This window comes from Callospermophilus lateralis, chromosome 7 (assembly GCF_048772815.1).
Source record: "Callospermophilus lateralis isolate mCalLat2 chromosome 7, mCalLat2.hap1, whole genome shotgun sequence".
NCBI classification, from domain to species: domain Eukaryota; kingdom Metazoa; phylum Chordata; class Mammalia; order Rodentia; family Sciuridae; genus Callospermophilus; species Callospermophilus lateralis.
Window position 1 is genome coordinate 47,357,218 of NC_135311.1, and position 24,338 is coordinate 47,381,555.

Consider the following 24,338-nt stretch of genomic DNA (forward strand, 5'->3'; position numbering starts at 1 on the left):
GTTTTTACTCTGGTTATTTTCCTCCCCTTTACTGAGATACCTCCCACTGTTAGTTTTGGGCACTATTTTTCAATTCCTCTTCTTGTAGTATTTTGCTCAAAATGCTTTGCAGTGCTGGTTTTCTGGCTGCAAATTCTTTTAGCTTTTTTTTATCGTGAAATATTTTAATTTCATTGTCAAATCTGAAGCTTAATTTTGCTGGATACAGTATTCTTGGTTGGAATCCATTATTTTTCAGCGTTTGAAATACATTGTTCCAGGATCTTCTCGCTTTCAAAGTCTGTGATGAAAAATCAGTCGTTAACCTAATTGGTTTACCCCTGAATGTAATCTGCCTCCTTTCTCTCGTAGCTTTTAAAATTCTCTCCTTGTTCTGTATGTTGGCTATCTTCATAATTATGTCTTGGAGTTGGTCTATTACGGTTTTGAATGTTTGGGGTCCTGTAGGCTTCCAGGATTTGGCAATCCATTCCATCTTTCATCTCTGGGAAGTTTTCTAGAATTATTTCATTTAATAGGTTGTCCATTCCTTTGGTTCGAACCTCTATGCCTTCTTCTATCCCGATGACTCTCAAATTTGGTTTTTTTATGACATCCCATATCTCGTGAATAGATTGCTAGTGAGATTTAAGCATCTTTTCTGTGTTGACTATATTCTTTTCAAGTTGATAAACTTTGTCTTCATTATCTGATGTTCTGACTTCTACTCGATCTAGTCTATTTGTAATATTCTTGGTTGAGTTTTTAATTTGGTTTATAGTTTCCTGCATTTCTAGGATTACTGTTGGATTTTTTTAAAGATCTCTGTCTCCTGGTAAAGCTTGTTCTTTGCCATTTGAATTTGTTTGTTTAATTCGTTTTCAAAATATACTTTCATTGCTTGGACTTGCTGGCTCATGTCTTCTCTAATATTCCTTTCCATTTGAGTTAGGTATGCCTTGAGTTCTTTCCCTATCCATGTTTCTGATGCTTCTAGGTCCTCCTGTAGATTTAAGTTGTCCTGCATTGTTTGTAGTCCTTTTTTCCCTTGTTTTTTTCATGTTGTTCATGTTACTTTCCAGCTCTATATGATTGCTGTGTTTCTGCTCTCTCCTATAGATTTGTTTTGGTTTTGTATATCTCTGTTGTCTCTCCTTTGTGGTGGTAGACTATGCCTGCTAAAGTGGATTCCGCTGGGAAGCACTTCTGACCCCCGAGCTCCAGTGACGTCACCTCTCTGCTATGGCGGGCCCCAGACTCCTTGCCGTGGTGTCTGAAGGGTGGGGTGGGACTGGACTGTCTCTGGTTGGTTTCAATTCATGGTTGGCTACTTCATGAAGGCCTGGCTATAGACCTCTTCCTAGAGTCTCTGTGCCTTACCTGCTGGGCCGCACCTCGGGGCCTAGCTGCGTGGTCGCCGGCGGGTGGGCGGTCTCCAGCTGCCCAGTCGCAGGGGCCGCGGGCGGTCGCCTGCAGGCGGGCGGTCTCTAGCTGCCCAATAGCGCGGGCAGCAGGCGGGCAGTCGGTCGCTGGCAGGCGGGCGGTCTCTTGCTGCCCAGTCGTGCAGGTGGTCGCCAGCTGGCTGGCGGTCTCCAGCCACCCAATCATGCGGTCCGTCGCCGGCGGGTGGGTGGTCACCAGCCGCCCAGTCACACGGGCAGCGGGCTGGCGGTCGGTCGCCGGCGGGCGGGCGGTCTCTAGTCTCCCAGTCGTTAGGGCCTGGCCTCTCGTCTCCTGGTTTCTCCTGCTAGCCCTGGCTTCTCCTGCTAGCCCGGCCTTCCCCTGTGTGATGTCTCTCGGTAGTTCAAACTGTACTCTGGGCCTGCAGTGTGCTGGGGGTGGAGGGTGGCTATTGGGAACCCCGGCACTCTATTGTTTTGATTTTTTCTGCTTGCCCCTCCTCCAGCGCTGGCAAGACAGGTTTCGTTTTCACCACTGATGGGAGGAGGAGTTGGAGGTCAGGTGTCTCTACCTTTCCCCGCATCTTTATGCAGGCTCGTTCTGATAATCCCTCCCCCGTAAAGCCTAGGAGAGATTTTGTGCGAATTCCCCGCTATATGGGAGATGGGCTGAGTAACACACACCTGTTTTATTGTTGCAGTCTGTTGAAGACTGGCGGTGGTTACATCAGCTCTCCAAGATGGTGGCCGCTGGCTTCCTTGGTGGAGTTTCCGTTGTGGGGGATAGAACTGGACCGCTTCCTTCCCCGTCTGAAATCCCGAACTCAGCCCAGAGCTCAGTGAGGGCACAGCCGGCAGGATTCCACAGAATCCGTAGCAACGTTTCTCTCTGCTTGCTGGTCGCTTCTTGGCGGCGCCCGGCCGTCTGTAGCCGCAGGGCGGGCTGGCAGATCAGTCAGCCTGGATCTCTGGTCGCACAATTGGCTCGTGTTTGAGACTCAATTACCGGTCCTCGGTGCTGGAAATCCTTCCTCTAGGTTTCGGTGCACCCCATTTTGCTGTAAATTCCTAACAAGATAGTTTTTTGTCGTTGTAACTCGTTATTCACCTGCGCAGTGACGCGGTCCACGGGGTGTGATGCACTCTATTCGTGGCCATCTTGGAGCTCTATCTTACTTTTTTGGTGTTTTTATTCCAAAATGAGAAACACAAGATCAATTAGGGATCAGAATCATTAAAATTTATGTTGTTAGTCTGTCATAGTTTAATCTCAGCTGCTGGGGAAGCAGAGGCTGAAGGACTGCAAGTTCGATGCCAATCTTGGCAATTTAGCAATACCCTTCCGGGCCCCATGGGTACGACTGGTGCGGAGCCCGCCCTGGAGGCACTGCTGTCGTCCGTGCAGGGCCATGTGCGTGCCCAGTCGGCTGGGGACCGGGAGCGCCCTCGGGAAGCGGCCGCCGGGCCCGCGGCCGGGGAAGGGAGCTCTGCAGAGTCTTTGCCAGTTGAACATCCCTCATCTGACATTCTGAAATCTGAACTATCCAAAATTCAAAACTTTGTTAGTTCTCAAAAAGTTTCAGGTTTGTGGACATTTTGATTTTGAATTTTGGATTGCGGATGCTCAACCTATAATGCTTTGTCAAGTTTTGTTGACAAGGTTGTGCTAACCTCATAAGATCTGTGTTCTGAAAAGAAAATGTTATAACTTGCTATTGTGAGAATTTAAGGGTGAGATAGGAAACTAAGGGATGGAAAGTGTTGTGGAGACAGAGTTCGAGTTGGTATCAGACAACCTGGAAGAGCTGGTTATATGGTGTGACAGTGGTAAACCAGGATGTGAGCCATGATGATCCAGGCAGGTCATTTTCATGGAGGCTGAAGAATTTGGGTCAGTGGTAGTTTTCTATCCAGCAACTTTTGGGATAGGGTGGCTAAGGGGATGAGCAAAAGTCTTCTCTGTTTTGTCTTATTTTACATATGGTACTGGCTATTGAACTTAGGGCCTTGTGCTTACTAGGTAAGTACTTTACTCAGAGATGCATCCCCAGCCCCCCAAATCTCCTGATGCCATGTCTTTTGGGAGTTGGGTCAGGGAGTGGAGTGTGAGGTATCCAGGTAATCTTGGCTCCACTGTAGGGTAGTACTGGGCCCTGTGGGGGAAGTATCAGATCAGAGGGGCCTGTGTGCTGTGGTGGCTGAACACTTCTGTCCATTTCTTTTCCTGACAATTTGTAACCATTCTTCTGAGAAAATTAATTTTACATGCCTTACTGTAGCCATTCTAACCAGAGTCACAAGCCTTCTCTTAAGCTATATTATAGCTAATAATGTTTTTCTTCTGCCCAGCCCATATTTCTATTGTGAGTTGATAAAAGTTTACTTTCTCTATTAAATGTAAACCACTTTGTTTATTTCTTGTCTATTGTCCTTTCAACATGTATCTCTAAGCTACTAATGAAACAACTGTCAACAGTAACAAAATAACAATAATTATTTTCTGTCTCAGCTTTCTGTCATTGTAACAAATACTGGAGATAAAGAAACTTCAAAAAAAGGAAGGTTTATTTTGGTTCAGGATTTCAGAAGTTTTGATCCATGGCTGCTTAGCCCTGTTACCTTTGGGCCTGTGGTTAGGAAGCACATCTTGTTGGGGGGGTGCATGGTGGAGCTCACCTCAGAAACAAAGAGAAAAAGAGGAAGAGGCAGGAGGAACCAGAATCCCTATATCTCCTTCAAAGGGTATGCCCCTAATGACCTATCTTCCTTTCACCAGACCCCTAAAGGTTATACCACCTTCTAGTAGTACCAGAGGCTAGGGATCAAACCTTCAACACTCATAGTCCAACTGTAGAATTTTCCATGTTGAATTTTTTTTAAGTTTTTTTTCTTTTTTTTTTTTTTTTTGGTTGTAGATGGACACAACACCTTTATTTTATTTATTTATCTTTATGTGGTGCTGAGGATCAAATTCAGGGCCTCAGATGTGCTAGGCAAGCATTCTACCCTTGAGCTACAACCTTAGCCCTCCATGTTGAATTTTATTGTTATAATGGTAGATTTCATATCATTCCCAGTGGCCTTTAATCCTGTCCATATCATTCTTGTCTACCTTTGATATCATCTCACAGGTAGCAGAGATTCCTTCTTTCCTTCCTACAAATATTTGTTGAAAGTTCCTAAGCATGAACCTGGGAAGTCACAGTAGAATTAAAAAGTTAATTTTTAACACTAGAGCTCATTTATTGGGCCAGGGCAGAAGCATTAATAGAAAAATGTATAAATTATGTAGTTTCTCTGATGGTGACAGGTGCTACCTAGAAAAACAGTAGAATAGAATAATGGGAAGAATAGAATAATGGAGTAGAAGGCAGTTTTAAATAAGTGGTGCAAAGGGAGCTCATTGAAAAGCATTTAAACAAAGTTCTTGAAGAAGTGAGGGTATAAATTACAAGGATAGTTACATTTTTTAAAAAGCACTTTTTCCTTTTGATTTAGTTTTTAAACTGACAAATAAAGATTGTATAAGTTTAAGGTATATAACATGATATTTTGAAATTTGTATATATTATTAGCATTCATTGCCTCACATACTTATCTGTTTCTGGTAAAAAAAATAACTTGAAATCTACCCTTTAAGCTATTCTCAAGTATATAATACATTGTTTTTTAAAAAACTATTTTTCATTGTTTTTTTAAAAAATATTTTTGTTTATTTATTTATTGTTATGTGGTGCTGAGGATCGAACCTAGTGCCTCACATGTGCTAGGCAAGTGCTTTACCACTGAGCCACAACCCCAGCCTGCCTATAATAATTGTTATCAACTACATTCACCATGTTGTACAGGAGATCTCTAGATACTGGAACTTATGTCTCCTAACTAAAATTTTGTGTCTTTTGACCAATCTCTCTCCCCTACCCCCACTTAAACTCTTTGCTTTTACAAGTGTGACTTTTTTTGATTCACCATATAAATGAAATTGTACGGTTACTTACCTTTCTCTTCTTGACTTATTTCACTTAGTATAATATCCTCTAGGTTTACCCATGTTGATAAAATGATAGGATTTCCCACCCCCCATTTTCTGTATCTATACATTTATTGATGGACACTTGGGTTAATTTCATATCTTCATTATTGAGAATTATGCTGCAGTGAACACAGAAGTGCAGATATCTCTTAACTGGAGATTTTTGGTTGATGTTCTTTATCAAGAAATCTTTGAATTTCTATGCATACAATTATGTCATCCACAAATTGGGCAGTATTATTTCCTTTTCTTTTTTTAATATTTATTTTTTAATTGCATTTGGACACAATACCTTTATTTATTTATTTTTATGTGGTGCTGAGAATTGAACCCAGGGCCTTGCACACATGCTAGGCAGGTGCTCTACTGCTGAGAAACAACCCTAGCCCCTTCCTTTTCAATCTATACTTTTTGTTTCTTTCCTTATTGCATAGGCTAACACTTCTAGCCTTGTGATGAGTAGGAGGGATTGGAGCGCATATCCTTGTCTTGCTCCTGGTCTTGAGGGGAAGGCATCCAGATAGTCATAGCTGATTTTTGAGGCAGTCTCCCCATTCTTGTGAATTGATGTTGAGTTTTGTCAAAGGCTTTTCCTGCCTTGGTTGAGACAATCATGTGATTTTTCTTCTTTATCTTTTATTATGATAGATTCCATTGATTGTTTTTCATGTATTGTCCTGAGAGAAGAGGTGTCCCTGGAAGAGAATCTTGAGTAGTTCCTGGAGAAAGGGGAAACTTGAGTCCAGGACAGGTGGGGTCCTTAACAGACATGACAGAAAAGAATTTCCGCATGTGTCAGTAGAGGCACAGAGATTTATTTAGGAAAACAAAGAATACTCATTTAAGGGTGAATATGTCCCATCTCAAGAGTAAGCAATATATTTTGGGGTACCCTGCTCTCTTTTAAAGGAAATGTGGTGAGGGGCTGGGTGTGGGAAGGAGCCTGAGCATGACATCAATCAGTTCTTCACAAGATGGTTCACGGTGGACTGGTTGTTCTCAGGATCCTCAGGCTGGTGTGGTCTCCCTTATCTGATCAATAATGCTGAAAAGTCCTCTAAATTATAGGGTATTGAAAATATATCTCTCTTTGCTTGATCTATTTATTGATGAGCTGATTAGCAGCACACAGGGGATTTCTCATAAGATAATGAGTTTATGGTTAATTTTAAGATTTACAGATTTTTCCAGAAGTTTGGGAGTTGGAGGCCTGAGAGAGATTGGCTTAGGCAGTGACAGACCAAGAAAAGGATGTGGAGACTCTGAGTAAAATCTTGTTTCCTTGTCTTTCCTTTGTCATCTATTTTATTTTATTCTCCCTCAGAATGAGTCTTTTATCCCTGGAATGATCCCACCTGCTCATGGTATAGAATTCTTTTTATCTAGTGCTGAATTCTGTTTGCTAATATTTTTGTTCAAGAGTTTTATGTCTGCATTCATAAATGGTATGATATTATAGCTTTTTTTTGGACTTCCTTTGTCTGGTTTTTGTATGAAAGTAATGCTAGCTTCATAAAATGAATTGGGAATTGTTCTCTCTCCTATTCCAGCAAAAAATTGTGCAGATCTGGTGTTAATTCTTTAAATGCTTAGTAGAATTCTCCACTCTTTCAGATTTCAGATTTTGGATAATTTGTATAGACTTTACCAATTAAACATCCCTAATACTTCAGTATCTGAAACTAATGTGACAATCAAAAAGCTTCAGATTTTGGATTTTGGAGTTTTGGATTAGGAATGTAATTTCTAATATTTATAATTTGTGTCTTTTTTTCTTTTATACAAGTTTGTCAGTTTTATTGACTTTTTCAAAGAACCAGCTCTATATTTCATTGGTTTTTCTCTTGATGCATTGTATTTGTTTTTAATTTCATTGATCTATGTTTTTATCTTTATTAGTTCCTTCTGCTTATTTTGGGTTTAGTTTGCTCTTTCTAGATTCTTGAGGTGGGAGCTTAAATTATTGATATTTCAGTTCTTTACTAACATATGTGTGTACACTATAAGCTTTTCTCTCTTAGCTTTGTCATATGAATTTTGACATGTATTTTATTTTATCCTGTATTATGTAGCATTTTAATCAATTTGAGTGACATATAGAAATATTAACCCTCTTTATATTCTTTTATTCTTCCCATTTATAGTACAGTTTTCTCAAATATTTCATCACTTAGAAACCACAGCAGTATTATAATTTCGCCTCAATCATGGAACATTTAGAAACTTTAAAGGAGGAGAGACATTCATTTTGTTTCCCCCACCTGCTGTTGCTTACTGTGATCTGTCTTCCTTCCTAATGTGCTGAAGTTCCTTCTAGTGTCATTTCCTTTCTGTGAAGGGAACTTCCTGTAGTGGTTCTTCTAGGTAGATCTACCAGCAACAAATTCTCTTAGTTTTCTTTCATCTGAGAATATTTTGATTTCCTTTTCATCCTCCAGAGATAGTTTCTTTCACTGTTTGAAAACTGTTGTGCCCCTTCTGTCTCTCCTCCATGGTTTCTGATGAAAAATATGCTGTCATTTGAAATACTTTCCCTCTATGGGTATGGTGTTATTTCTTTTTTTGCTGCTTTCAAGATTTTTATTTCTTTGTCTTTAGTTTTTAGGGTTTTTATTGTTTATATCTTGGTGTGGATTTCTTTGTAGTTGTCCTTTTTTAGTAGATCTGCTCAACTTCTTCAATGTCTTGATTTATTCCTTGTCAAATTTGAAAGATTTTTCAACTGTTATTTCTTCACTCTTTCAATCCTGTTCTCCTTTTCTTCTTCTGTTGACATCAATGTTAAACCTTTTGTCATGGCCATCATTGTCATGGTCATAATTTTATTTTCTAATTGATATTCAGATTGGATAATTTCTATTGTTCTGTCTTCCAATTCACTAATTCTTCTTTTTTCTGCATTTTGCAGTTTAGCTTGACTACTGAGTTTTAAATTTTGGTTGTATGTTTTTCCACTCTAAAATTTCCATTTGATTCTTCTTTATATTTTCTGTTTCTTTGCTGAGACTTTCTCTTTTTCATTTGGGTCTTGTGTCTTCGCAATAATTTTTTGAAGCAATTTTTTTATGGCTACTTTACGACCTTTGTCAGATAATTCTAACACCTCTGTCATTTGTTTCTTGGTATTTATTGATTATCTGTTTTTAGTCAACATCAATGTCTGAAAATGTCCACTTGAACATTTTCCTAATGTGTTAGGAGACCCTGGGTCTTACTTAAAGCCTCTGTTTTACCTGACCCTCGTATACTGTTCTAGTACAAAAAGTGATGTTTTTTTTGGGGGGTGGCGATTTTCTGCCTTGCTATACTACCAGGTAGAGGCAGAATCCTGGAGTCCCACTGAGCCTCTCTTGATACTTAGTTTTAGAGGGTTTCTTGTTAATGCTGGGTGGATGTGGAAGTTCTAACTTCCCCATGTGGTCTTTTTCTGATACCATGATGGGATAACTTGTTACTGAACGGTGTAATTAAAGTTTTCCCTCTCCATTAGGCCCCCTCTGACACCATTCTGGCTGACAGGAAAGGAGTATCTTAACTGCCTGATTAGGGTGGGAGACAGACACTCTTGTTAACAGGAGTGGGGCTTGGGGCCGGAGACCTCGTTACCTGCCCTACTTTGATACCTCTCTGACCAGGGGAGGAGGGGCCTGGCGTGTCTCTTGACAGCCTGGCAGGCATGAAAATCCCCTTTCAGCCTTTGCTGATTAGATGGGAAAGGACCAAAATTTTTTCCTGTGGTGTTTGATGAGATTGAGCAGTCATTGTTGAACATTTTTCTACCTTACCAGGGTGCCACTTTCCTGGTGTTGAACTATCGAGGGCAGGATTTTGTTGCTATTCTGTTGACATTTAAGGATTGCTCCTTTCTTTAGCTCCAAGACTGGGATGTATATGACAAAAAGAAAACCCTGGGAACTTATGACATGTTGTTACTTGGGCCTCAAGGTTCCTAACCAGTGTACATTCTTCTCTTCTATTTTTCAGGGTCTTCTTATGTTTGTTTTATATGTCATACAAAATAAATTTTTTATTTAATGGAAAGAATAGGAGAAAGAATGTCTGCATGTCTTCTTGAAAGTGGTGTTATACCAAATATTTTAATAGATAATTAAATAATGCTCAGCATAGAGTCTGCTATTGTAGGCTGCATGATGTTCCCCAGATATGTGCGTGTTGTAGTCCCTGGTACCTATAACATTTACTTTATATGGAGAAAGAGACTTTGAAGAAGTGATTAAGTTAATAATCTTGAGAAGATTATCCTGTATTATTCAGTTGTGTCCTTAAACAGGGGCCACAGGAAGAGTCATTTAGAGGACACAGGAATGTGATGACAGAAGCAGAGATTGTACCAATGCACTTTGAAGCTGGACGAAGGAGCCATGAGCCAAGGAACATGGCAGCCACCAGAAGCTGTTAAAGGCAAGAAAACAGATTCTCCCCTCAGAGTCTCCAGAAGGAACCGACCCTGCCTATGCCTTGACTTTAGCACAGCACAACTGATTTTAGAGATTCAAACTCCAGAATTCTAAGAAATGTTGAACATTTTTCATATGTTTGTTGATTGATTGTATATCCTCTTCTGAGAAGTGTCTGTTCAGGTCCTTGGCCCATTTATTGATTGGGTTATTTGGGTTTTTTTGGTGTTAAGATTTTTGAGTTCTTTATATATCCTAGAGATTAGTACTCTATCTGATGTGCAAGTGGAAAAGATTTGATCCTATTCTGAAGGTTCTCTGTTCACCTCACTGATTGTTTCTTTTGCTGAGAAGAAGTTTTTTAGTTTGAATACATCCCATTTATTGATTCTGGTTTTAATTCTTGCGCTACAGGAGTTTTATTAAGAAAGTTGGGGCCTAAACTGACATGATGGAGATTTGGGCCTACTTTTTATTCCACTAGGTGCAATATCTCTGGCTTAATTCCTAGGTCCTTGATCCACTTTGAGTTGAGTTTTGTGCATGGTGAGAGATAGAGGTTTAATTTCATTTTGTTACATATGGATTTTCAATTTACCCAGCACCATTTGTTGAAGAAGCTATCTTTTCTCCAATGTACGTTTTTGGCACCTTTGTCTAATATAAGGTAACTGAAGTTATGTGGGTTAGACTCTGTGTCCTCTATTCTGTACCATTGGTCTACAGGTCTATTTTGGTGCCAATACCATGCTGTTTTATTTATTATTGCTCTGCAGTATTGTTTTAGGTCTGAAATAGTAATGCTACCAGCTTTTCTCTTATTGCTAGGGATTGCTTTGGCTATTCTGGGTCTCTTATTTTTCCAGATGAATTTCATGATTGCCTTTTCTATTTCTATAAGGAATGCCATTGGGATTTTGATTGGGATTGCATTTAGACACTCAAACTCCAGAATTCTAAGAAAGTAAATCGGTGTTCTTTTAAACCACTATGTTTCTGGTAGTTCTTTTTGCAGTGGCCATAGGGAACTAATACGTCTTTGTTTCATCAGTAAATATGTACAGCAGCATGTGTAGATCCTAGTGATGAACAGGGATATTCTAAACTTCTCTTTTTCATTGTACCTTCTATTTTGGAGTACTTGACGTATGGGAAGTCATGTGACCCAAGTAATATTTAAGGAAGATAGGGCTGTGACTGTGTGAGATGAATCAGATGATGGGTGTCAAAATCAGAGAAGCTAAAAAGGAGACCACTGCCATCTGTCAGGGAGACAGGGCCTTTTCAAAAGGGCTAGACATTGCACCAAAGAGTTGGAGATGGGCTCCAAAAACATTTCAAGGAAAAAGAATACCAAGCTTTGAAGCCTGACTAATGACAGAGGGACAACGACGAGGGTGAAGTCAGTGGTGACGCAGAAGCATGAATAATTAACGTGTCCATTAAGACAGAAATAAGAAGGTGAAAAAGCTTTCATTAGGTTCTCATCTGTCACAAGTGACTGAACAAGTTAAAGGGGTTGTATTCTTTCTCTCAGAGGTGAAAAGCCAATCAGTGCTTTTTAGATAATGTTAATTCCAAATCTATGTCTGTAGAAGAGCTCGTTTGTCATATCCTGCTCATCCTTGAAGATCAAAAATATGTCCAGGTGTTTCTGGATCTCAAGTGAACATTCCCCGTATGTCATTGGCCGTGAGAGATGTTTGTTACTGTTCTTGCAAGTCACTGATAAATTTATATATGGGTAGCTCCAGAACTATTCCTTTGTTATACAAAGTTTGTCAGTTTTATACAATTTTTTTTCCCTAGGATATAAAGATCACGTTTACAAAAGCAACCATAGGTGTTTCTTTCTCCTACTTAAACCTGAAAATCTTAAGCTAGAATACCATTTTGAAATCCAAATGTTTTTTCTTCTAAACAACCTCAAGGTTCTTAAGGTTCTTCTCAAGATGTACTTTACAGCTCTTTTGTTATTGAGCCTTCTCATCACTCATCCTTCTCAGACACAACCTGTAAAAAGTATAAGGTGGAGCCAGGCAGTGGTAAAATTTGGTTGATTCTATTTATTGAATTATGTTGACCTCTAGATCACAATCCATTAACACTTTCATCCAAGGATGCTTCAAGGGATCATTGAGGGACAGGTGCTGGGCTTTCATGGGGGATGTTTAGCAAAACTCATGTAAGGAGTCGAAATCTGGACCCTGTGGAGAGTTCTCTCTGTGAAGCAAAGCTGCCCTTTTGAATTAAGTCATCTTTAAAAGGGAGCAATTTTGTGGTTGAACTCTTTTTCATTCCTAAATCCAAAGGTATTTTTTAGCATTTAGGTAGCTGTAAGGCTTTCCATTGTCTTTTGTGCTTCTCAGACTTTAGGGTTAGAGTCCCTTGGGGGTCTTGTTAAGTACAGTGTCCAATCGGCAGGTCTGGGTGGGGCTTGAGAATCTGCATTTCTGACAAACTGCAAGTTGATGTGATGATGGGGTCCTTGAGCCAAGTCCACAGCACATGTTTTTGGCTCATTCTTACTCTGTAGGTGTCAATTTGCACCACATCTCACTATGGTGCTTTGAGCATTTGGTCAATTTCACAATTGAATTGAGCTGGATCAGAAATTAATAGTTTTGATTTTAGAAATTACCAAAAATGACATGAAGAAAACCTGTTTGGCAAATGGAAAAATGCTAGAAAAGGTCTAATGGTGATGGTTTGAGTTTTAGTTGGGATTGACCCCTGCCTTTCCTAATAGGCTTTTCTTTTAGATATGTGCAATTAGGTCAAGTAACATAAATTTTTTTTTTAATAATGAATGTAAGGATTTAACATTTTGTTCTTAAATACAGAAATTAAAATCTTAAATATAAAAAAATCAGAACTTGACAACAGAAGATAAGTTATGGTTCCTTTATTAGAAAAAGGCATATCACAAAAGTTTTATTTGCACTATTTGTTAAAAGTGACCTTTTTTTCAATAATACTGTTATGGAAGCTTCTGATTTTCTTTTCAGTATTTATTATTTCTACCATGCGGCCAGCGCAATGGTTTCATTAATGAGGTTCTTGGCATAAAAGTTAGCTAGCGAGATCGAAATAAACACACAGACTCAGTTACCTTTTTCTATGACCAGGTCCGAGACGGCTCCCCTCTCTGGTTCCCTCCACTAACCGCCCGGCAGGGCAGCAAGGATTACTCAGGGCTAGCAGGAGAGAGAGAGAGTGAGCACGCCAGGGAGTAGCCTTTTATTGGGGAGCAAGAAATTCAGGGGAGAATTCCATCCAATGAAGGTTGAAGGGGGGCCGCACTCCAAGGTCAGGGTCAGTGATTGGGCCTCCGGGGTCAGTGGTCAGTTACACCCCCACACGGACAGGTTCTCTCATCAGGAGAGGGCCGGGAAAGCTCCGACACAGCCAGAGCGCCTCAGACCCTAACCGGGAGTCACCCAGTCACGTGTGAGAATGGCTTCCGACAACTATTGAATTTTCTGATCCTTTTATTGACTGTTAATTGACATTGAAACTTTGCTATGCAAAAATAAAACACTAATATGAATTCAAGTTTTAATAATTAAGTATATATCAGAATTTTATGTAGTTGTAGTATCTGAAATTTATCTTGAAATATTCATTCCCGTTGTTCCAGATAGAAAATTTAATTTTTAAATTGTTTGTGGTATAACATGTACAACATAAAATTTACCATTTTAACCCATTTTAGGTATATAATTCAGTGGTCTTAAGTACATTTATAATGTCATGCAGCCATTGCCACTATTTCCAGAACTTTTTTATCATCCCAAACAGAAACTAATAAATTTACCAATAAATCCTCATTATCTGGTCCCTCAGCTCCTGGGAAGCCATATTCAAATCTTACAATATTTGTTCTTTGTATCTGGCTTATTTCACTTGGCATAACATTTTCAAGGTTCATTCATGTTGTAATTTGAATGAATGTAATTTGTAATTGCATATGTCATAATTGTAGCATGTTGATTGTTGTAGTGTATATTAGAATTTTATTCCTTTTGAAGGCTGAATAATTTTTCATTGGATATATGTACCATCTTTTGTTTATCCATTTGTTTGTTGACAGCTGTTTAGTTTTTCCTACTTCTTGGTCCTTGTGAGTAATGCTGCATGAGCATTTGTTTAAGGTCCACTTTCAATTCTTTTGGGCATAAACCCAGAAGTGAACTTGCTGGATGGTGTGAAAATTCTGTTTAATTTTTTGAGGAATTGCCAAGCTCTTTTCCATAGCAGCTGTATCATTTTACATTTCTACCAAAAATACAAGAGGGGTCCGGTTTCTCTATATCCTCCCTTCGAATGGTTTTTGTTTTGTTTCCTGTGTTCTACATAAAAAATATATGAAAAGGGCTAGAGATAGGAAAAAAAATATTGAAAGCAGTAAAATGGTAGGTTTAGGTATGAAGTTTGTGTTTGGCCTCACATTCCAATGATCTAATACCTGATTGTGGGGGTTATACCTAAGCTAGATCTAGCTAGTTGAATATATCTAAGAATTCCCTGTTCTTTTTTTGCCTTCTAACATTATTTCCTTGTACTTTTCAAAATTAAGAGCATTATCTTATGCCTTCAGAAATTCTCTTTCTAAATATCTTCCATTTATGGCTCAGTGTTTTTGTAGGTCCCCTTCAATACCTGTCTCCTCATCTGCTGCCCGTTGGTTGTAGCCTCTCATCTCTCTTCCTCTGACATCAAGCTAGAGCATTCATCAGCCCACTTCTTTAGCTGGGAACTACCTCTGTGTCTATAACAGCCCTGGGATGGTAGAGTGGGAGGTACAGATTATGATCTTAGTCACTGCTAGAGTAGGCCCAGGCCAAGCTAGAAAGAGCTAGGAAGTCTACACAAAATGACCAGATAGTGACTTTGAATGGACTTTGGAATCAGGATTGGGTCATCCTGGAAAAAATGTGTCCAGGATTGAAGGCGTACTGAAGATGAGGAGTTAGGATGGTGTAAAGGTAGGATCAGCTTGATTTAAGGAAGTGAGGGAGAAGAGTCAGCCACAAGCAGGAATAGTTACTAAATGACATCCATTGTTCTCTGGACTAAAAAAACCCAGAAATATTTATAGCAGCACAACTGACTTGAGTTTCACTATAGGACTATAAAATGAGATATTTATTAAGAAATATGAAGTCTCTATGTCAGAATCAATTATAAATTGGCTCATAATGAAGCCAAGTTGTTTAGTCATTTTCTTAGTCCCTTTCTTGGTTAGGCTAAGTCTGACTAACCAAGGGGCAGGACACAGCCAAAAGCAATTACCCCAGACTGTTACATCTCTCAACGTGTTCAGATCAAGACCAATCTCTTCCTATCATTGCGCAGCACGGATTCTGGTAGCAAGGACCAGTGGTTTCATACTCTATACACTGCATAATTGGAGGGTTTACTTCCAGCAGATTGTGTTAGCTTCATAAAATTTGATTTTTAAATGTTAAATACAAAAGTACATGTTTTACTTCTTTTGTTGGAGATGAGGCTTTTAAGGAGTAACAGACACCACAATAAAAGCTTGCGTGGTTTTCATTGTCAATAAAAAGGTATTTTCATGAGCACTGCCTTTTTTTTTTCCCCCCAAGAATCACTTGCATACAGCATCGCTTAGCAACATTCAAATCAGCTCTGACACCTTATTCATCTTTAATATTCAGGTTCAAATCAAGTCTTTCCAGAGATGGGACAGATTGAATCTTTTAAACCAAGCATGTGAAAGTTGTCACTTTGTAATTTTCATCTCTAGCAGCAGTATCAGATTTTCATTTTATAACTTATTTTAGAATTGGAGTTTCCCTCCCCCCCCCCCAACTTAGCCTCTTAGGTTTTGTTCCTCTGCCTCTATACCCACTTTATGGTTTTTATTCCTAAAGACTGTTACAGGTCTTTGATTTATTTGTGGATTTATTTGATTTATTATGTCTTAGCATAGCATGCAGGACCCATCCTGAGCTGCTTCTTACCTACTTCTCTAAAATCCGTAGCTTCAGCCAAATTAAACAACTCTGTTCCCCAAACATGCCGTGTTCTCTGATATCACTATTTCTGCAGCTTACACATTGTTTTCTTTGCTTTGGGGATGCTTTTTGCTGGCCAAGTACTGCTTATGTATTTCCAGATAGAGTTGTACATTGCCTTAGGACAGGGAGTTCTCAGATTTCTTTTTTTTTGCCTAAGGACAGTTGATTTTGTCGTCCTGTGAATATGGTAGTTGGACTTACACAAGCCTAGATGATATAGGTCAATTGCTTTACCTGGCCTCTTGATGCAATGAAGAAACAGTGGCAAAAACAAGATGTGTGAGGCTGCTGCCTGTGACAAAGCATGGTGTTTTATAGTAGACTTTTTTTTTTTTAAACAAGTAGAAGGAGAACACTCTAAAATAATGATTAAAGTATAATATAGTAAGTACATAGGTCCATAACAGTCATTTATTATCACTGTTGGGCATTATGTAGGATACATAATTGTATGTACTGTTCTTTTATATGACTGGCAGCACTGTGGATTTGCTTATACCAGCATCACCATGAACATGTGAGGAGCGTGTCGCACGATGGCCTTGTTATGACTTTGATGTCACTAGGCAATAGGAAGTTTTCAGCTCCATTGTAATCTCATAGGACCACCTACATATACATGATCCACAGTTGATGGAAACATCCATTGTGCACCACAATACTGTACATCTGGATTCTTTGGTAATTTCTCTCTGAGTCCCTCAGATTGAGTTGGGGCCCCTTCTCCTAGGGTTCTGTATGAATCTTGGTCATAGAGTTTATAATACTGGTTTTCAGTTGTTTACTTTTCTCATCCTAAACCAAGAACTTCTTAAGGGACAAGATTTGTTTTTTTATACTTAGGCTTATTCTTTTTTTGGTGTGTGTGTGTGTGTGTGTGTGTGTGGTGTGTATTTAGTTGTAGGTGGACGCAATTTATTTATTTATTTGGTGCTGAAGATTGAACCCAGTGCCTCACATATGCTTTGGCGAGTGCTCTACTGCTGAGCCCCAATCCCAGCCCTTATGTCCTTATTCATTTGGTATTTTGTTGATCTGAATTTGTCATATTTGTGATAAAGCTGAATACTGTCTCCCTTATTATAGTGGGAGTTTTAACCAGATACCCTAAACACTTTAATGAATTTAACAGTCATTTTTTGAACCATTCTTTCTCTGTCAAGGACTCTACTATTTGTGCACTACTGTGTGGAGGTCATAAGATTCAAGGATTAGATCAGAGGTTATGCTAGCTGTTGGCATGCAGTGGTGAATTAGGAGGTAGAAAAAAAAGAAAGCAAGATTTTTTTTTTTTTTTGAAGATGTGAAATGTGAGAGGTTTTTCCCTGATTTTATTAAGATTTGAACTAAGGAAAGAAATGTTGATTTTGTTTTGAATCCATATTTTTACAGTTGATATATAGGATAAATGAAATGTGGTGCAGTGGTATGTTAATCTCATCAATGTACATATCCTAAGCTCAGAAAAGACATCTCAGAAGGTTTGCTTCCAAAAATCAAGTTCCACCATGATAGAAGGCAGATCTTGCCTCATTCTCTAGTAAATTGATGTATATAGATTTTTTGAATTTTAATTTTATTCCTATTTTTAAAAAACTCAGCAGACTTTTAAAATACATTTTTGATCTATTCAGAAGTATACTAAACTTTGCTAAGACAATTCAAACTAGTTTTCAATTTGAGAACAATATAAGAAATGGTAGGTTAGTCCTATATGTGGACAACATATTTTATATCTATAACCTGTATATTTGCTATCTCAGAAATCAGATGTAAAGGTATTTCTTCCCCCTTTGTTTTACTTGGAATATATATATATATATTTAAATAGGGGGGAAAAAGGAAAAATTACCTCATATTTGAAAGTAGGGTAGGATATTCTACTAAAAAGAAAGTCCTCTACTCATCCAGTCATACCCCATGCTGTTAACCTTTTTGCAGTTATTCTGCTAACTTCTGAAGGACCTTTGTAAGTCGTGTTGTTAAGAATATACAGTGACGTGTTGTCTGTCATCTCTTATAACAACCTCAAAGATTCCTTTCCGTACTTATCTAGCTTTGTTCTGCTTTCATCGTTATTTTTATTTGGTTTTTTAGATCACTTTTTTCCCCCCGCAAAGTGATTGAGGCATATTGTTAAAAAGAAGTCAAGTAGTGTCGACATGATGTAGTAGAAAGTGAAAGTTTCCCTTATCACCCTTCTCAGGGTAACTGGTGAATATTTTGTGAGATTTTTTTTTTTTAGGTAACTGAACTTTTTGTTAACATTACAGCTTTTTTATTTCCTTTAACACAAAGGGGCCTCACTTTCCACACTCTGCCACTTGTATTTTTCACTTATTAATACTTCATTTCATGGCCATTCTTTCCTGTTACCTCATGTGGGTCCATCACAGGCTTTATGCATCCATGAAATACTGCATGAAATGGGGCTAATACAACCTAATGAGCTGGTTTTCCACCTGGGTGTTCCCAACAATTTTTTCTATTGCAAATAATACTTCAGTAATTTTTTTATGTTATACACAGTGTTTATTTTTGTAAGATAATATCTAAATGTGTGTTGGGGGATTACGCATGTGCACTATAGTTGTGATCTACAGGTTAACCTATTCTTCCTGACATTCAATGGTGTTTGACCAAAAACAACAATGTTCTGACTTGAGAATAAACTTTATTTATCAGGGGAGATGGATTCTTTTGCAAGGGCCCAGTGTAACATTGCTTTACTTCTTTTGTTAATAAACCTGAATTATGTAATATATAGAAACTGTGAGAGAAAGGATTGCTTTCTTTGCCTGTTGCTTAAAAAAAAAAATCTGTTCTTATTGGTAGCATCACCCTGATAATGCTGTTATTCATTGACTGCTAATGTTCCTCATGATTAATTCCTCCCTGTAGAATGTGATATAGGATAGAAATAAAACTATTCTATGGAATAACTTATTTTAAAAGAAATGTATGAAGGTGACCTCACCAATAAAAATAGAAGCCCTTGATGATTATTTTGCTCATGTATTTTAGGTTCTCTTCTGATAACCTTGAAAACAGTTGCATTTGTGCCTTCTGAATAAAAGAAAGCTTATGAATGAACCTCAGACACATTTTCTTTTCCCAAAGGAAAAACTGATTGGGATTTTTAGGATTTGCTTTTAGATTTTAAGAGTGGGGTTTTAAAAGTTATGTGTTGAGGGTCCACAAAAGGAGGTGCTTAGTGCTTTTGGGGGGTATAATCTCCACGTAACTTGAGTTCTTGCATCTGTTCCAATTCATTCTGGTTGCTTTTATAACAGACAAATCAAACTATTACTTGAAAGATATCTTACAAACTTCAAGTTCATATTTGAAAGGCCAGAAACTTCTCAAGTCTTTATAATGAGGGCCTCAATAGTCAACCCATGCATAGTTATATGGACAAATGTTGGAAAGTGGTTATTTGTGTTTAATATAGAATTTAAATTTATTTTGACTTTTGAAAGATATTTTATTTTTCTTTGTTCAAAATTTCATAATATGAATATCTTATTTCACAATCTGATTTTCATAGTCTGATTTGTAATTGTGGTCCTGCTAATATTTTCTCTTTTTAATTTTTAGGAAGAGATGGTAGTAGTTTATTTTAAAGATTGTTTTTGATTGCTCTCTTACAGAAAACAAGCATCATTGTGGGTACAAGGAGACATTTTCCGATCCAAACTGAAAAATAGACCATCCAGTGAAGGAAGTATTAATAAAATTCTTTCTAGCTTGGATGATATGTCTATTAGTGGAAGCTTATCAAAAATACAAAACATGGAAAGATTTGGAGAGGTGAGTTTCCCCCAGGAAGATTCTATCTCAATTAGATTAATTTGTATTTGTTTTCCAATTGAACAGGTATGACATAGCAGTATCTTTTCTCTGAGATGCTGAGAGGACCAATGTTTGGGTGTGGAGTTATCCACATGCAAGCAAGGAGCAGAGCAAAGAAACCAATTGCCCTTGAAAAGAAAGAAGAAAAAAAAAGCTATAATTGAAGGAGTACAATTAGAAAGGAGGCTATTCAGATATGCAGAATATTCATAGGAAGGAGGTAGAAAACAAACTATTTGGAAATAGAAATTTTAATGTTACAATTGAATAAGTAGTCCATGTCAGAAGTGGTACTTTGAAAGTCTTCAATTCATGTTGATTTGTAAAGTAAGTGCAGAGTTGAAAACACAATTAGGGAATACATTTTCTGAGGCTCTATTCAAAGCAAACCTCTTTAATAGATGTTGTGTGTCATCTTGTTTAATCTTCATAACCACTTGGTGAGTTAGGTAATATTATTTCTCCTATAGTAAGGAAATTGTGTATCAGAGATGTTCTAACCTCAGTGTTAAAACCCATGCGTGTCTGATCCCAATCTGGTATTTTTCCCATTATTCCCTGCTAACTTTGATATGGCAGGAAGTGACTTAGTAAGAATTAGGATCATGAGCATCTTTTGAACTAGAAGCAACCTTACAATCAATTTTTCTAGTTCTTGTATGCATAATAAACCAGGGTCCCAGAAAATTTGTGACTTGCCCAAGGTCCCAGAATTATTTAAGAGTGGGACCGCTTTGAGATTGGACTTCTAGTTCCTAGTTTAGCTCCTTCCATCATTATGCCTGAAGTGAAGTTAAGTACTTGGTTTATATTTTTATATCCCTAAAGAAGCAAAAAAAAAAAAAAATGTTTAAAAATATTTAAAGCATTCTATCGGAGGGCAATCCATTAGCCCCAGACCAGGGCCTTGATAAAACTCTGCAACTTAACACCTTTGAGCAACCCAAAATGGAAGGAGTGAATGATAGCTCTCTTAGGTCAACATTTGGCATCTTCCGAACATTTCTTTTAGCAAGAAAGAGAACCAGAGTGCTTGGAGGTGGTGAGAGTGAGCTTTTTTGAAGGACAAAGGATGGAGACTCCTAAAGGAACTGATTTTTTAAGCTCTATGTATGTTCGGCAAGACAGCCACTGATGGAATGGCTAAGTTTACTTGTTTGAGTCATCTGTCCTGGTGGAATGCAAATGTTAGCCAAGGTCATGTTGATGTTCAGAGCCTTTGTTGATTTTTTCTTGTCTCTGGGTTGCAGTCTGGCCTATTAAAAACAAACAGAAAGGATGTGAAGGAGCATTTTAATGTGACAGTATTGCTAAGCAAGAACACTTTTCTTGCTCTGGTCAGCATTTCCTTCCTAGGTTGAATTCAAGTAAATAGGGCTTTGAGTTATGACCTTTGAAAAGACAAAAGACATTTATCCCTTTATCTGAGGAACACATTTAACTTTCAATAACAATTCTTTTTGAAGGATGCTATATTAAATTAATGTCCGGTACTTGGGACACTTGATTCTCATTTTTTAGATCCCATTTTGTTGAACTTAAGAATAATTATCGCTTATCACTAGAATATCAAGAATGCCATTTGATTGAAATTTAAAATATGCTAGTTTTAAGTACTGACTTATTTTTAGTTGCTGGCTGTTTCTATGACCCCTGCTGTGCCCCATTATATAGGTGGCTACAAGAAAATACCATAAATTCGGTGGCTAATAAATAATAGGAATTCATTTCTTATGATTCTGGAGGCTGTGGAGTCCAAGTTTAAGTAGCTGGGAGATTCTGTGTCTGGTAGGGGTCTGCTTTCTGGTCCATAGCTGGTGCATTCTCCTGTGTTTTCACACAGAGGCTCCTTGGGGCCTCTTTTATAAGGGTAGTAATCCCGTTTATGAGGGCTCTAATCACCTCTCAAAGGACCCACCTCTTCCTGCATCACCTGAGGGGTTAGGATTTCAACATGTGAATCTTGGGGGTGGGGCACAAATTATGAATTGTGGTGGGTATTATTGTATCCCACCAACTAATTATTTTAGCTTTAACCATTCATGAGTGCTGTTGTTTCTGCAGTTATAGGGTGCAGAAATGAAAGAATTCAGAAGTGCCAGAGGATGATGGTATGCTTAGTATTTTACACAGTGAACTCTTTTTTTTACCCCCCTACTTACCTAATGCCAGTCATGGAACCCTAATAGGGGAATTAGTTTACTCAAAAATGGACTTAATAGAGAGTAGTATCTTTGTTCTTGTTAATTGAAAGTAGGGGGAAAAAGTGAAGAACACTAAGGATTTTGATGATTTCAAGTAGCAGGTTCAGGGTAGAAGCCTATGCAAGTTCTGGATTTATGTAGTTAGTTCTTTAGAGATTACCATTTAAATAATTAATAAAAGATTGGAAGGAGAGACTCTAAATTATTTTCGTTTTCTATGCCTACAAGAATTTTCTTGTGATTGGTTATTAGGACGCTCTGTAATGTCCTAATCTAGACAATTTACATAGTGTTTTTTAGTGGTTAGTGGGTGGGAAAAAATACTAACCAGAGTGATGCAGATTATATTAATGGACAAGGCTGGGGCTTTAATAAATTTCTAAGTCCACTGAGAATTATGAGGAATCTTGGAAAATAGAGGCTTTACCTTTATTGAACCTGGTCTTTATTTCTGGGCTAAGCGCTCTGAAATACATACTGCCTGCTGATCTAACTTAGGGTCCTGCTCCATGCTCCTGGCTTGCTCTGTGCATCTCCTCCAGGGCCTTTATCTGTGCTCCCCTGCCAGGTGGTACATTTTATAATGGTAGGTTTTTATCTCATCATGGTTCTATTCCTGGTCCACAGGGCCTTAATAGATGTTACTCGAGTGAATGAAGAAGGCTTACCGTTTCAGAGAAAAGAAAGAACAAGAACACAGATGTGGAATTGGCAATAATCCAACCTATATACAGACAATATATGCTGAAATACAAAAGTCCCAGCAATAAGTGTTCATTCTGACATTTAGGGGGTTGTAAGTGTTCATTATGGGTTAGGGTTTAAAAAACAAAAGGCCTGGGTGTTGCTGGTTGGTAGAGCACTTGCCTAGCATGTGACAGACCCTGGGTTAATCCCTACCATTACGGAAAACATAAAACAAAAACCAGAAAAAAGTAACCTGAAGAAGATGGAATTTAAAATACGTTATTTAAAAATTTAAAGTGTAAATATTTGAGTTAAACAAGGAACTTAGTATGACAACAGCCACCTAAATAGCATCCAGTACATGACAGGAACTCTTCTAAGCACTTTACATTGGGTTAACTCTTTAATCCTTACAGTAGCCATATGTCATAACCATCAGCATGAGGCCCATTACAGAATACAGAACTGAGGTAAAGAAAGGTGAGGCACCTGTCCAAGATCACAAAGCATATGGTGGAGCTCTCATTGGAACCCAGGAACGCTGACCCCATCTGTGTACTCAAGTCACCTTACTGCAAGGTCGCTCCATGAGGTTTTCACTGTGGTTTTAGTACATTAATAAAGTAATTTTGAACAAAACCTTAGCTGCTTTTTATTAAATTTCTCTCAGAATCATAATATATAGAAATACATTTTCTAATGAGTTCTCCCACCCGATCCCATACATACTGGCTCTTTTGATGTGGTATATATTTAGGATCAATTCCCTAATAATCATAGGACTTGAGTATATGCATGTTTTGTGTATTTTATTCAGTATTCCACAGGTCCAAAATCTTTTTCCCCTTCATGTTTTTAGTTTCTTTACTCTGTAAATTAATGTAAATGTGTTTTGAATAACATTGTGTAATGCTTTGGTTAAAGAGTTTGAAGGCAAATAATCAATTACTGACAATTTTGTAGTTTGTATGTTCTATATCTTTTAGTCCTAAAAATACCCTAAACTACATCCAGTAGCCACAGAAGTAAATTGAGGGGAGATCACTTTAGACAAACGAAAATTTGAATTTTAGTATGTTTTTTCAGATCAATAAATCTTGATCATTTCCCCCTCTTTTTCCCTCTTCCTCAAGTACAGACTTATAAACAGTTTCCTATAACCTAGTCCAACTCATCACCTCTTACTATACCCTGCAGTAGCCATTTAGCTGTCCTCTCCATGCCCAGTCTTTGCTTTCTCCCACTCATTCTCTTCACAGTAGCAATTAGGAGGAAATTGAAAGATATAAAAATGAGAATGTTGTGTGTGTGTGTATCAACGTGAAGATACCATGCACCCAAATAAAGCAATATGGAAACCCTCATAGCTGCTAAACATAAGAGATGTTCTGTTTCCCTAAAAATGAAAGAAGCATAAATTTAAATGATGAGATGCTGATTATACCTTTTAAACATTAAAGAAATCTATGCAGTATTGGCAAGGGTTTAAGGGAATAATAAGGCTCTTAAACTTTGCTAAATGAAGTTTAAATGGTATGGCTGTGGTGGAGGGCAATTTGATAACATGTAGAAGACAACTTTAAAATGAACTTGGTGATTCCACTTCTATGAATTTGTCTTATGGAAATAATAAGACAGTGCTAAATAACCATGTGTGTATGGGAGAATATTTGTGGAGTCTATTTATAGTGCAGAAAGACAGAGAACAGCATATTCCA

At 38.0% G+C, this 24,338-nt stretch overlaps 1 protein-coding gene across 3 annotated transcripts in view; it reads left to right on the top strand.

Moving 5' to 3' along the window:
• Nucleotides 1–24,338, top strand: part of Cdc14a (cell division cycle 14A) — a 165,785-nt gene that overhangs the window by 115,837 nt on the left and 25,610 nt on the right. For all 3 annotated transcript variants that reach the window (XM_076861692.1, XM_076861689.1, XM_076861690.1), the window contains one exon: nucleotides 19,528–19,687. In XM_076861692.1, coding sequence (XP_076717807.1) covers nucleotides 19,528–19,687 — 160 coding nt within the window. The remainder of the gene's footprint in view (nucleotides 1–19,527; nucleotides 19,688–24,338) is intronic.